This window comes from Aphis gossypii, chromosome X (assembly GCF_020184175.1).
Source record: "Aphis gossypii isolate Hap1 chromosome X, ASM2018417v2, whole genome shotgun sequence".
NCBI classification, from domain to species: Eukaryota; Metazoa; Arthropoda; class Insecta; order Hemiptera; family Aphididae; genus Aphis; species Aphis gossypii.
The window spans coordinates 49,104,298-49,120,165 of NC_065533.1; the positions used below are offsets into that span (position 1 = coordinate 49,104,298).

The 15,868-nt window shown below is 22.9% G+C and overlaps 1 protein-coding gene across 2 annotated transcripts in view; it reads left to right on the forward strand.

The window, feature by feature from the left end:
• The window catches only part of LOC114124433 (integrator complex subunit 3 homolog), an 81,909-nt gene that overhangs the window by 62,107 nt on the left and 3,934 nt on the right, over window positions 1-15,868 (forward strand). The window contains exons 3-5 of one of the 2 annotated variants that reach the window (XM_050205571.1): window positions 1,479-1,575; window positions 6,130-6,303; window positions 11,729-12,115. In XM_050205571.1, coding sequence (XP_050061528.1) covers window positions 1,479-1,575; window positions 6,130-6,303; window positions 11,729-12,115 — 658 coding nt within the window. Of the gene's footprint in view, window positions 1-1,478; window positions 1,576-6,129; window positions 6,304-11,728; window positions 12,122-15,868 lie in introns of both variants that reach the window. The other variant, XM_050205570.1, reaches the window with a different exon arrangement.

A 15,868-nucleotide genomic window follows, 5' to 3' on the forward strand; every position in this document is an offset into this window, starting at 1 on the left:
AATGAATTAAAATGAATTATATTTTATCAATTTAATACAGATTTCAATGTAAAATTTAATTAACTCGTTTTTCTTATTTTTATTTAAAGAAATGTAGGCGAAACATCATTTAAAGTAAGCATAATTCCCCCCCCCCTCCCCCAAAAAACACACAAATTACTGTTGTAATTAAAAAAGAACATAATAAATAGATAGAACATTGTCATATTTCATCATAATATTCATAGCATATTGTTTTTAAAAATGCTTTATTTATTTAAATTTGATAAAACTTAAGACTCACGAAAAGAAACATAAATCAAACCTTACATAACAATATTCTAATCCGGAGACCTTAAAAATTGAAAGGACGACTGTAGAAAAAATATTAAAAGTTTTCTTATAATATTCAAATTATTATATCTACAACCAAAACCGGAAGAAAATAAGGAGAAAATAAAAATAATTAGGTCAAACAAAATGGGAAAAAATAGAAAATTAACTTTTACGTGAAAAAAAGAGTTTCATAGACGGTAGAATTTAAACACGTATATATTTGCTGTTTGCCATCACTTTGAAATTACTATAAAGAGTGTTGTTTTTAACATTTTTCCATGAAAGTTCAAAAGAATGAAATTATCGATTGTGCTATGTGAAATTGAAAAACTTTAGATCATGCTTAGGACAATCTGATTTTGTAATATTAACATAAAAACGCACTTATTGCTTTTGTTCTATTAATTTGGGTAAAATAATAAAAATGTCCACATTTTTTTTCATTTATCTCTCAAAAATATCATCATTTATTAAAAAGCTAAAAAGGATAGAATACCAGGGTATTATAGGATTCATCTTATTTTGCTCACCTAGGACTTAGATAATGGTGTTATTTAATATTTAAAGTTTAAAGGAATAGATTTCGGAAAATAATTTTGATTTGAGCTCAGTTTGCAAGTAATGATATTATGACGTTTATAAAATTTGTGTGTTAGTTATCAAAGTTATTTGTAATTAAATATTTTCAAAATTAATTGAATTGAGTTTTATATATTTTATAATATGAACAACTTAAAAATGTATCCAAGGTAAAAAAAAATTAAATTATAACTCGAGTCACGGTAAAAAAAATCCAGGATTGTAGATAACAATATGAAAAATCAAATGCATTAATTGTATATACGTTTATGTGTTTATACATAATATCATTTATACACTAAATTCCCAAAATAATACTCGTTTTCAAGATGTTAATAATCCTTGTATATATAATATAATATACGTAAATAAGTACTTACACCGTATTTGGTATTAAAATAGGTATACAATTTTATAAATTATTAGTTTTTTTTTTTTTTTTTGATTCGGAGTTAGTTTAAGAATAACTATTGATACTATCCAAAGTAAAAAATTATAAAAAAAAGGTTTTTAAGTATTTTTTTTACATTAAAAAAAAAAAAGAAATTAACCAATATTAATGTATATTAAATTTATATTTTTAGGAATCTCGAGGAAAAAGACCATTTAAAATATGGGATGGTTTTAGAAACATAAGGAAAAGCTTATTGGCCTCCAGCTTAAAAGACTTAGAGATACGTGGTAAGTATTAATATAAATTATTAATTAACATCAGCATGCATCTATATAAGTTACCTTAGAATTATAAAAGAATATTATGTTCTTGTATTAAAAGTTCTCAATAACTTAACAAACATGTTCAACTATTATTTTTATTATTCAAGTATACAATATTATTATCCATTAACTAAATGGTTGTATAAAAATTTTGAGGAACTTTTAGTTCTTCAAAAATTATTTCTGAGAAAAAAATACCTTTATAAAACTGTTTTATAAATTATAACACAAAATATTCATAACATTTCGTGATTATTTTTCGTTTTATTATTATAAACATTATTTTGATGCAAATTAAATATTTTAAAGTTTTATGGTGATTACAATTAAAAAATATATATAATATAGTAATAATTTGTTTATTTGAAAAAAATTTAAAAAAAAAATTGAAAGTATAGACGTAATTAATCAATAGATATTTTATTTAAACTTTTCTATTTTAAGATAAAAAATGCATTTTTAGTTTCTTTTTTAAGTTGTAATTCAGAAAAATTAAAGGATTTCAATTAATTGTTCTAACCTTACAATGTAGTGTTACATCTATATTTATGTTCATTTTTATTTATATTATATGTTATTTTTATTTTAAAAATTAAGTTTATTATGTATTAACAATTTTCATCTGTGAACAAAATTTAAATGACCAATTAATTATTTATATTTATAGTATTCATATTATACAGTTAAAATACCTTTTTATGCCATTGTGAAGCAAAAAAAAAATACATTTCATATTTAAAATATCATATACAGAGTACTCTAAAAAAAAAATGTAATTAAAGCTACATATGATTTGTATATTTTTCGTTGTTTTTTATTGTTTAATTCAAAACTGTGTCATAAATATAAACACAATATATATTATAATTATAATAATTATTATAAGTATAAATGTATATTTAATTTATTCATAAATTCTGAAACCTAGATTATGTAATAATAAACTAACATAAAAGATTCAAACGATTTAATTCATTTGAAGAATTTTTGAGATTGCGTATTAAATACAATTCAAATGTAGTTTTTAAAGTTAGATAACACATTATTATTATAACTAGTAAATATATAAAATGTGTTAAAAAAATAATAGACAACAAATTATTTTTATTAAGCTATAAACATAACTTAAACTTTAAAAAAAAATGTTTAATTGGGAGATTTTTAAATAATATGGTTAAATTAAATTTTGTATTTAAATTCATATTAGTAATTAAAACATAATAATAATATATCATACAAAGAAAAAAAAACATTTATTATTCAATGATTTAAACATTTTTTGCAATTCCACGAAACATACAACAAAAAATGTAACATAATCCAAGGAAAATTGGAGAATATTACATTTTGCACGTTTTTATAATACATAATAATATTATGTTCTTCGATGCAATAATGTACCTATTTTGCCTACACAATGCGCCGGGCAATAAATTTAGTTACGAAAATACTCCCGAGTACGATACAAAAATAATATTATTACATATTATAAATTTGCAACCAACGAAAATTAATTATCGCATTTTAAACTAATTCTTAACATTCACTGATGTCGTTTGACTATATTATTATTATTGTTATTATTATTTTATTTTTTTTTAGCTTATAAATTATTTAATAGTTTGATTCCTTAAATAAAATAATACTTACTTAATTAAATAATCGGTTATAATATCAATATATTTTAAATGATTATTTTAAAATCATATAAAAATAACATAAACGAATTTTTATTATCTACCTGGTTTTATTTTACAATATTCAATTAAACGACTAAATTTCCATTTTATATGTACTTAAACTCTAAAGAATTACACTAAATTTTAGAGCACTGTTTTTGGAAAAAAATTCTAAAAAAAATACCAGGAAAATAATGATGTATAAATATAAGTATGAAATTATCAAATAAACATACATTCTCTGCTTCACTTGAAATCAAAAATTAAATTACTTAAATTCTTCCATTAAACTGTAGTCAAATTTCTTTAAGATGATTTATTTATAATGATATTATATATTTAATTATTTTTGATGAACATTTTACACTTCAATTTAAAATATTTTAAACTTGTCACTATATAATTTAAAATAGCTATTGAAATAAAAACATAAATTAAGTAAAATAGAATTTGAAAAACATTGTTTTTAAAACATATCCAATGGTAAAATTTAAAAATACATATTTCAGAGAACGTAATTTCACATAAAAAAATTGTTTTTTTTTATAATAATCTTAAGGTTTTTCATTAACCGAATTATAATCTTAAACAATTTTAAATTTATAAGACTATATAATGATTTTTTTTTAGTATTTATCTATTTTAAAAACTAAATCTTTATTTGTAATTTATATCTAGAGATAAATATTTATTTATTTAAATATGATCACTAAACTATAAGAAAAGTTTCATAGGTTAAGATATAGTAGGAGGATTTTAGAATAGAATATACATTTAACAATATACACACTTCCCTAAACTTTCAATTCAATGCCGATCAATAATAATAAACTAGTTCCTACATTTTATAATTACGTAAATACTATACAGAATTTTCTAAAAAATAAAGAAAATTAAAATAATTATTTTATGGAAATGAATTTTTCTTGTTCAAAACTAAAGTTTTTTATACTGTATTAAAATGTTGATGAAAAAAAAAATGTATTATTATAAATTATAATATTTTCAAATTAACGTTTCTAATTTGTAGGTTGACATTCTTATTGTTTACAATTGATCTGGCTTATATTATTAATCAACTATTATAAAATATAAGTCATTAATTCTTACAAATTTATACGATATGGCAATTGATTAAAAACTTAAAATAGAGAAAGTTTCAACCGCAGAAATGTCATTAACTTTCATATAATTCAGTAATAATATGCACACTAAACCTGATCAAAGAAAACTTTATACAGTGTTTTTAGTTATAGTTGTTAAAAAAAATTCATTACAGTAAACGATCTGGTGTGAGAAATAAACAAAGAGAAATAGAACAGAATAGATACATTTTGTTAAGTAAAATAATCATATACACTGTAGTACTACATGATAAATAGTAACCAGATGGTTGTATTATTATTTTGCATTTTGATAATATGTATTTAAATTAAAGAAACGGCAATATAAAATTTCTTGGGAATAGTTTTAAACGACAGTAGACTCCATAAAAACAACCATTTCGCTCGTTTGGAATTAAACATCTCCATCTCCTATCTAGATAAAATATAAATATTAGCCTTTTTAAAAATTATCCATCAATCGCTGAGTGTAATATAGTCGACACTTAATAATTTAAAATTCAATGAAAAAAATAAAACATTGATCATTTCAAAATTAACAAGAAATATAATAAGTATAATGACAGGTTGGTAAAGATTTTATTTTCTTTTTTTACGATACCAGTGTTTTTATATTATCAATGACGGCATTGAACTATTATCGAATTTAAGACAGTAATTAAAAAAATAAAACATCAAAATGTATTAGTTATTTAAGAAAAAATCAAAAAGAATACTAATAATTATTTATATATATATATATATATATATAATTCTTTATGAAGTAGTAATTTAAAATAAATACGAAAGTTATAACTACGAGTTGAACAAAAATATTTCATTTAAATATTTTAAAATAATATAAACTAAATTAAGGTTACAAAATTAACTTACACATTTCATTTGTAACAAGTTATTTTGCTGACGTATATTTTATTCCTGAATACTTTTATAATGGATATATTTGAGATTCTTTTCATATTTACTTAAAAATAATCAATCATAAAATGAAATATAATTTATGTATATTATTTAAACTAAAATTCCTTTTATAAAACATAAAATATAATACTATAGTGAATATTTTAATATGATTGGTATTTAAAAATAAATTTGGTTTGTATATTTAAAAAAATAAAAATTACACAAATATACTACAATTTTTAAAGTGGCTGTAAATGTAGCCACCAACATTTACTTAGTAAAGTATTATCTCTACAATCATACTTAATTATGTTATAGTAAAAAAAAAAACTTTTTACCTATTTAAAATAGTATTTCATTAGAATTTAGTCACTCTTATTAAGTACAAGTTTTGTTTAAGTGACAAATGTCATATTGAAATTATGATATACAACTTTAATAGTGGTACACATTGAATATAATAATCCATTATACTAACATCCAATTGATCGTATACGATCAATATATCAACGCAATTGATTTAGTATTGAATTCTAATTTTATTTTATGCAACATAAGAACGTTAAAACACTAAGTAAATTTTTCTAGGTTTTCTTAAATATCAAAAATATATTTTAATCATTCAGTAGCATTTTATTGAATTTCCCATGATGAATCATGTATATCATATTATTATTATTGCGTTTACATTAATCTTCACACGCATAGAGTTATGACTTATATAAATACACCATAAATATAGTTTGACATGAGTGAATAATTTGTATTCTCTCTTTTTTTAAATCTTTCAATAACGGCATGTATTTTGACAGGCAAGGAGAAACTGAATATTGCGCCGAATGAGTCTGTTAGATTGGTACTCGAAACTGACGGCACACAAATCGAAGATCCCGAATACTTCAAAACACTGCCAAACAATACTACTGTGTTATTGCTCAGGAATGACGAGTACTGGTACCCAGCTGAAGTTGATGCTATTAAAACAGGTAATTATGAATTTTATAACTCATAATCAGTATTACTATTCATCAAAGATTTGCATAACTATTGAAAATTGTACGCGAAATCTATACTCAAATTATTCAACCAACATTAACGCCATTATTATAACCAATAAAGTACAATCTATGCGTAGAGACTTCAGGGTATTGTGCATGGCCTTTTCTACCACTACGTCATAAAGAAAGTGTTGTATTATAGGTATTTCTAATAATTATGAAAATAATATCAAATCAATTTTATGTTTGCAAAAAGTGTACAGAGTTTCATCGACTCTAGAGTATAAAAACTAAAATTAAATTTGATACAACCACGTGTAATATTAAGTTATACTAATCAAGAAAATACATCGTATAAGTAATATTCGACTAAAATGGAATTTACCGGTGCATGGGATAAATTATACGGTCTACAAATCAGTTTAATAAACTTTAACTCAGTTCTCCCAAGGCGCACTCACATATTATCTGAATAGCTTGAATAATGCAAAAGATGAAACTACGATGGTTTATTCGTTTGTATGTGCGATGACTAATAAACAATGTAGTATAATATTTTCTCATACAAATATATATAATAAATAAAAATTAAATAAAAAATATATAAACAATACATTTAAGACTGAAGGAAGTTCAAAACTTTTATTTGTATTAAATGAACAGTATCAATAAAAGTGCGAAGATTAAATAAACAAATCCAATTCCAAAAGAGTTTCTTTATACAAAATTTCATTTATTGCATTAATACGTTTTTAAGTTCTGTACAATTCTGCTACTCGTAGATGCAAATAAGTATAATTATTATATCAAATTATTTGAATTATGAATAAATTACATCCAACACAATTAAATAAGTGGATTTTAACTAGTATTGTATGAACCTAAATAATTATATAGCTGTGTTGTTTTTTAAATGTTTATGTTATTATTTATACAGGTATTTGTTCTTTAAAATAAGCAATTGTAATCATAAAATAACTCTTACAAACTTAGTGAATGAAAAAAAAAACAGAATCATGAAAAGTAGGTATGGTATTTTTTTTTTTTTAAAGACAATTACTGTTATAACTAAAGTACTCTTGGAACATGGTAATAAAGCTTTTTTTATCAATTATTATTAATTAAAAAATATAATTTTGCACACCATAAACAAAGATGGTCGTTGTTCTAAAATAGTCTATGGTTGTATTTTTATACATAATAGCTATTAAATTTTGATTTAAGCTTAATAACTTGGTTTTAAAAGATATATTATGTGTATGTGTATTTTTTATTTTAGAATTTTTTGAATTGAATTACTTCAACTTTCCACTTCTAGAGAGGATAAAAGTAAAAATAATATATATATTTCTTAAAATTAAGAACCAAAAACAAATTATGGAAAAATAGAAATATTTACATAACACAATTTTTAACAAACAAATTTCGTTATTTTTGTTTTGTAATTAAGAAATCTAATAATAATTGATATTAAGAATTATTATCAAATATTTACAAAACAATTTTCTGGTCATGGTATCATTTTCAAAATATTTTTTAACATTTTGATCTATTTATGGAGATTTTAAATTTTTTGAGTTTTTTCTGTAAGGTACTTGTGTTTTAATGAAAAACAAATATTTGACAAATACCTATCATAAATTTGTTAATGGTCGTTTATGACTGGCCAAATCGAGTGATTGTGCCTCTTAATAATTATTATACACGTGTTCTCACGGAATTGTAATTTTTTTAGAATTAAACTATTAAACTTTAATATTATATCATATTATCATAGTCGATGAATAAAATAATTAAATCATATGGACCGGCTGCAGTCACATAAGTAACCTTTTCACCAACTAAGGTTACTTGGGTTACGATTCAAATACAAAATGTATGACTGATTCATGCAACCTAATCACTATAGAACCCAAAGTCCCGAACCATCGACGTGCGTGCCTGAGTTTTATAAAAACACAAATAAATGCATGTACTTTAATTTTTCATATAATATCATGGTGAGATATGTTTTTCCTTATCCCAAATATAATAACACTATAATTAATTATACTCCAAAATAATGCCTATTTTTTACGAAAAACCTACATTTCATAAAAATTGTCACTGTACACAAAACCCATGTTCTCCTCTCACGCACTTATTTTAACAGTTACAACTATAACTATAGTCAATTCCAATATCAAAAATATCTAAAGATATTTAAAATTAAACAGTTTTTAAAATACATATTTGATTTGCTATTTTTAACGCTAGCCAATGAACTGAGGTGAGAGATTTTTTTTAAATACTTTGAATTAATGACAAATAATTCAATTTACGAAAGAGTATTTATTCGATAATAAACTTAGATTAATATTTGAATCAATACTGCCCAATCATTATACGTGGGCTAATTTTTCCACACATCACGAACTGGTGTAAATCATGTCATTAAAAATTAAATAAAATGATTCATCTTGCTTGTCTAAATCCATTTTCATTCAAAAAATAGATTTATCAATTATATTGGAAATGTGACGGCAATGATAAACTAATACATCTAATTTTCAATAAACTGGAATGTCTTAGAATTGGGATTTGGCAAAATAGATATGAACTGGACTAATATGGTACACCCGAAGACAGTCAATAATATTTTAAAATAATACCTAATATAATAAAATATTGTCGTTTAATTGTACAATATGGCTATGAAAACAATCGTTAAAATCAGCAGAGTGGCTGCAGTCGCACCGATAACCCAAACTTCTAAATAGGTACAGATAACCTACCGTACTTTAACCGAGGTTACTGGAGGTTATGGAGATATAGTTCAACCGAATCACAATGCAAACTACTCTGTCCTAAAATATACGTGCATAAGTTTTAGAATATTGTTCGATCTATCTATTAGATGTACCTAATAGAAAATTAAATGAATCTAATTGATAAACATAATATCACTTTTTATTTATACTAATAGATTATATTAGAGGCCTTACTTTTATACAATCATTCATCGAATTTCTCGTGCAATATTATAAACATTTCAAAATATAATATGAATTTATAGGTACTACAATAGTATATTGTAAAACTTTGGTGTATTAAAAACATAGCAAACAATATTATTAAAAATGAATTTCATCTAATCAATGTACCTACTTATAAATCGATTGAATGTCTTAAAAAGTATAAATATAGTTTGCGTTCACGCCGTTTTTGTTCAAAAAATTTGAACGTCAACGTAATTAACCTGAATTTACAAATACGTTTATTTAAAACACTGCGAATAAAATATAATATATGTATAACAGTAGATCGTATACCTATATACTAAGAAGTACAATAGTTGAGAGTTCTAAGTCCATGAAATTCCGTCCTTGAAATTATTGTATACAATTTTTTTTGCGAAAAAAAAGCGTATAAATTGAGTAGTGGATTATCGAGTTATTGAAAAATAAACTAATCTTGATATAATATAACAAATCATTTACAATGCGTGATAATCTACAGCACTAAACAAATCAATATAAGTAATTAATATTATACCGGCAACGCGTAGGTCGAAGGTTCAACATATAATAATATTATCATAGACATTATATAATAAATATTTAAAACCCCTTTACGCAGAACTAACGTAGATATTGTAAACGAAATATTATTATTTTTAATTTAAAAATAATGATTAATCATCGCATTTAAAAACGATTATGAGCTCAGCTTAGTTTCTGACAATTATTTCAGAACGTTCTCAGTCGTTATACATAAAAAAAAAAATGAATAAATCAAGATTTTAAAGATACGTTGGATAATATTATGTTTTATACTTCTCTTAAAAATAATTTACTGCAAACAATATAACATAATAATAAATTACAGTGGAAATTTTCAAATTTATAGAATTTATTTTTTTTTTTTCAAAAACGTATTAAAGTGACCAAAAATCAATTATTTTAAATACCAGTTCTTTTTTAATTTGTTCAACTGTTATCTAAAAAAAAAGGCAAAAATATCCAAACGCTGTTTAAAATAATAGTATTTAGACCGCTTCTGACAACAACAAAAAAGACGTTGTTATTAAAACTTAAAATCATTAAACAAAAAAAAAAGCCATCAATGTAAACGATAATACATTTATTACTGTTCTCAGAGAACTAAAATTGTTATTAGTGATATTCGAAATATACTGATTTTTTAAATACACTATACAGATTACACATATACGTAAATGGAAAATGCTGCTATAATAAACTATTTATATTTATATAAACAACTTTTGTGTTGATACCACCGTTATAATCGCTTAAGATATATAAAGAGACCAGGAAATTCGTCTGTCAAATCAAATTTGAAACCCTTTGTAGCTACCGTACAGCGGGTTTTGGTGCGTAAATGATTACATAGACAGTCTCAAAGGTGTTTCTAAACGTTCCAAACTTGATATATATATATTTTAAGTTATAAATGTTTCACACCATCATTTCTATACATTCACACGTTCACGCGTTACAGTGAAATAAAATAAATGTACCTTCGCCCAAAACACGCGCACAGATAATATTCAGATAAAAAACTCATTCTTCGTGATTTAACGCGCACGCCAATATTGTGACACACATGACTATCATACAAAATGATTTCCCAAGCATGTTCACCAACATATTTCTTTTGATAATAAATTTATTCAAATTCTGATTTTTGGAATTTATAAATTTACCTGAGAAATTGTTTCAATTATTTATATTTTTATATTATTTAAGGAATGTCTATTGGCAATACCTAAAACTTCTTTTTTTTATAAATGTTAATTAGATAACATTCCAAAATGTTGATATAAATATATATATAAAACAAAATTCAAACAATTACTTATATAGTTTTTTGATAAAATAATTTGAAAATTATAGTAGGTAATTAATATTAATAAAATTGTGTTATTAACATTATACGAGAATTATTAATACTAGATCCAATGGTACACCTATTTTATATTTTCATAAAATATTAGGAAATAATAATTTTAATAAATATAGTATAGGACATAGGTATTTTAATAATTCAAAACTCAAATACTACCACTTCGAACTTGAATCAATAGATACATAAACATTTTCGAAAAATGCATATGCTTTAAAATGAACAGTTAAAAAAAAAATACTGATTTATTTGAATAAATGTAGCTTAGATATTAGTCACACGGCACTGTTTAACATTTTAAGCGGAATGCAAAACTTCACATAGGTATTTTGTAAATTATATTGTCCTTAAGACGCTCAGTCGTAAACGTCGAAAATCTGAATTCGAATAAAGTATCATTTTAACAAAAGGAAACATATAGGGGTGTGAACATCGTGTTTCGTGATTCACCTTGTTGTACTCAAGTACCTACTTATAATATTAAACTGAACCAACGAAAATGTTGCAGCGATTGCCGCAATCCCAAAAATCGTTTGCGAAACAATTCATGCATTGGAATTGCAAGACGAGACACCATCGTGGAAAATAATGGACAACAAAGGCCGAGTCACGGTCGTGTTGCACTGGGACCATCGTAGTCAAACCTACCGTGGTTCTAGTAACAGCGGTGGTATGGACACGTCGCCGTCCAAGAAAACGATGTCGCACCAACAAAATGGTGTCGGCGGTAGTCTACTGATGGAGAACAACAACAACAATATCGGTCCGCTAAAGAGGGAACCTAACCAAGTGTTTCAACAACAGCAACAGCCCGTGCCGAACGTTTATCGACACGGTTCCACGCCTCAGATCACGGTCATCCATCACGACGCCATACCGCCGTCAATGCACGACGGTTCGAGTAAATATGACACTATAATATTATTATATATAATTGAATTTATGATAATTTCTTTGAAATCTTTAAAATGCAATATAATAATAATAACTTAAGGGTATTATTATAATAATATTTTATCATTACTTACCCATTATTATTATATATGTATATTATATACATACCTACCCTATATACGTTTAAATGGCGTTTATGACTCGGCTAAATTATATAGCGCCTAGTTTTGATAATATTTTTAATTCATGAGCGTGGTTTTTCATTACCTAGTTATTATAAATTACAAAACTTGCTGCTGTTTAATAATATCTTGGAATTAATTTGTTTAGGAACATGAAGAATTTTAGAAATCCGAAATAATTTTCTTGGAATTTTCACTGTTGTACGCATATTTGACATTTTCTTTCCTTTATAATTACTTTTTATCATTTTACAAAAATATTAACATCTCTTTTGATTAAAAAGTTATTCTTTGATCATGAAAGCCGAAGTTATTATCATTTCTAACAAAGTTTTATAACATCTTTTATAAACAACAGTATAAGAATACATAATTAAGCAATAGATAATTTTACTAATTTTATTACTTTAAGACATAATAACTGGTGTATAATAGTTTAAACAAATCTGTTTAATTAATTATTATTAATTTATCCACCTACCTTTATAAGAATTGATTTTCTTTCATATTATTTAAACTTTAAAGACAAAAACACACACTTGTTAATATGTTTTATAAATTAATTTTATTCTAGGCTCTCAGCTAAAAAGAACATCAAACACTTTAAATCTCTCTATAAAATTTATAACTAATTGTATTAATTTAATACAATTGTATTTTAAAGTATAAAAAAAAAATCATTTTATATTTAAAGAATATTTTTCGAACAAAATCGTCTGGTAAAATGATTTTTATTAGAATTCAAAAATGAACAACCGTAGTAATAGTTACTTAAAATGTTTAACACGTGTTTATAGATATTATTTAAACACGCAATCATTTTTTAAATCATTTTTTTCTGTTTTTAGATATTTAATATTTTTAATTTTATTTTAGTTTTCTCCTGTAAATATTGATTGAAAATGTGTATTTAATGGAAATAATTGAAAATGTAATGTAAGGATTCTCAAAATCTTCTTTTAATTGAATCCAAGATAAAATTGTTTAAAAGTTGAACCAAAAATATCTTATTAAGTTTAAAGTGGTGATGATATTACATTTTTCACACATAATATAACGACTTCTTAAGAAAATTTATTTTATTTTATTTTTTTTTTTTTTGTAATTCAAGAAATATTAAATGTAGAAAATTTTAATACTTCACTATTAATCAAATTATCATTTTTCATGAAATTAAAATTTTCAATAAATTAGGATCGGTTAGAAAGTTCTACAATTTAATAAAATATCTAACATTAATTGTTTTTAAAATAAACAAAGTACACTAGCAATTTTTTTTTTATAATTGTTTAAAAATAAGAATTGGATAATTTTCTTAAAAACTATTTAAATGTACAAAATATTTTGTACTTAAAAATGTATTAAATTTTAAAAATTCAAACATAAAAATAAAGTACAACATTCTTTATGTTTATTTTATAATAACCTAAAAACATTATGGATGTACGTGATACATTTTGTTTTTTTTGCATAGATAATTTAAATTCAAATTTTGACAAAATTGAAATATTTAAATAAAAATAAAAATATCTAAGTTATTTTGCTGTAATTAAAAAAATATTATTCGTTTGAGCTCGAAAGTTTTCTCCAGTGACTGTATTATTATTTACAACACAGGATGTCATTTTTTAAATATCTATATTCATTTTAAGCAAAGCAATTTATATTACAAACCTATTCATACTGTTCTATGGACCAACGGTACGTCAATATTGACTTAAAAGTTAATAATAGCTGGTGATATTATAATATTAAATATTATTTTAATATTTTAGTATTATTTAATATAAGTGATTTATTTAATACAAAAGTTTGTTCAACCCGTATTTTTAATAAAGAAATACAATTCTAATAGCAATATGAATTTATTCTAAAATATTCTTAGAAGAACAAATAGATAGATTAAATTAAAAGCTTAAACTCGTTTTTCGTACTTACACATTTATTTATTATTAAATTCAAATTAAACACATCCATTACAGTAACCTATACTTATTGAAGGTTTACTTTTGACACTTGCTAATTATATGGTAGTATTTTGATTGTTTTAGAAAATTCTAATGTATTAATTCGTTTTATATGTTATGTATCATAACATTTTTAAATGAAAAAAAAAACATTTTAGAAATTTTAGAAATTTAACATTTTTGTTTTGAAATAAATAAAATAAATGACTATCGATGTTTATTTTAGAAAAAAATTAAGTATTTCTCTAATAAATAAGGTTTTACGAAAAAAAAAACATAATTTATTTACTATGCGTCGAGCATTCCAAAACGTATTTGGATTAGTTTTCAGATTATTACTTAATAATAGGTTGTAGTATGTAAATATAACTAGTCAAATATCTAAATATGACAGTTAAAAAAAACTATTAATTAAAAAAAAAAAATACCATCGATTGTTGAACCAAAAATTATTAACTAAAAAATGCACATAAAAACTTATAAATATATGATAAAAATCAATTCATACATAGCAAAATGTATATATTTTCAATTTTGTATAATAAGTATAATATAATAAACAATTAATAAAGAGCATGTAACCACTTACCCCGATCATGATCTATTAGTTACTTATTTGTGTCAATTTATTGTATGCATAATTATTTTAATAAATATATCACTATCAAATTAAAATTTTTATTTAAATAAACTACAATAAACTTTGTAATTCATACGTATTCACAGTGTTCAGCATTTTCAGATTTAGAAATAAGATCTCAGGTGCCAAGGTTAATAGAAAAATTCGAATACATAAAAATTAATTTAAACTTAGCATAAAGTATTCAGTAAGAATTTCGAATATATTATTACAATTTACAGAATTCATTAAATGTATATTTAATACAATTGCATAAGATAATAATATTATATAGGTAGGTATCCCAAATATAATTTTTTTCAAAGGAAATTTATTATGGAAAATTAAAAAAATAAATCTATTTTATATTTGGTAAATATGGATATAGATCAATCTATTTAAATATACTTTTATAAAATGTAAAGAAATTCAAAATAAAATTATAAATAAAAAAAAGATTAAATTCACATTTAAAAATCGGCAAAGTCACTCTGTTACATCCGAAGCGGATGTGTCATTGAGTAGAGATCACTGTAATGGAAGCATTAAACTTGAATTCAATGATAAATATTTTATAGGTAGCTCACTCGACATCAATTTCTAATGATATTTTATAATTTATTTATATTACTATTCAGTACATTTAACTGAATTTAACCAAAAATTCGTATTTATTATATAACAATTATTTAATTATAATATTATACTATTGTAATTCACTTTTAAGTCAATAAGTATTATGAATAAGTTGATGATATAAATAACTTGAAATTAGGATATAAATAGTTTAAAATTATGCATTCACTGTGTAAAAACAATTATATTTACATAATGGTGAAATACAAATGATAAATATTTTTAGAATTATAATAAAAGAAAATTGTTATTATTGATTTACGTTATATCAAATTCAAATTTCTATAATCAGCATAAAAGTGAACCTTTCAAGTCTATGATAACTTATTTTTAAAATAATAAAATCAATT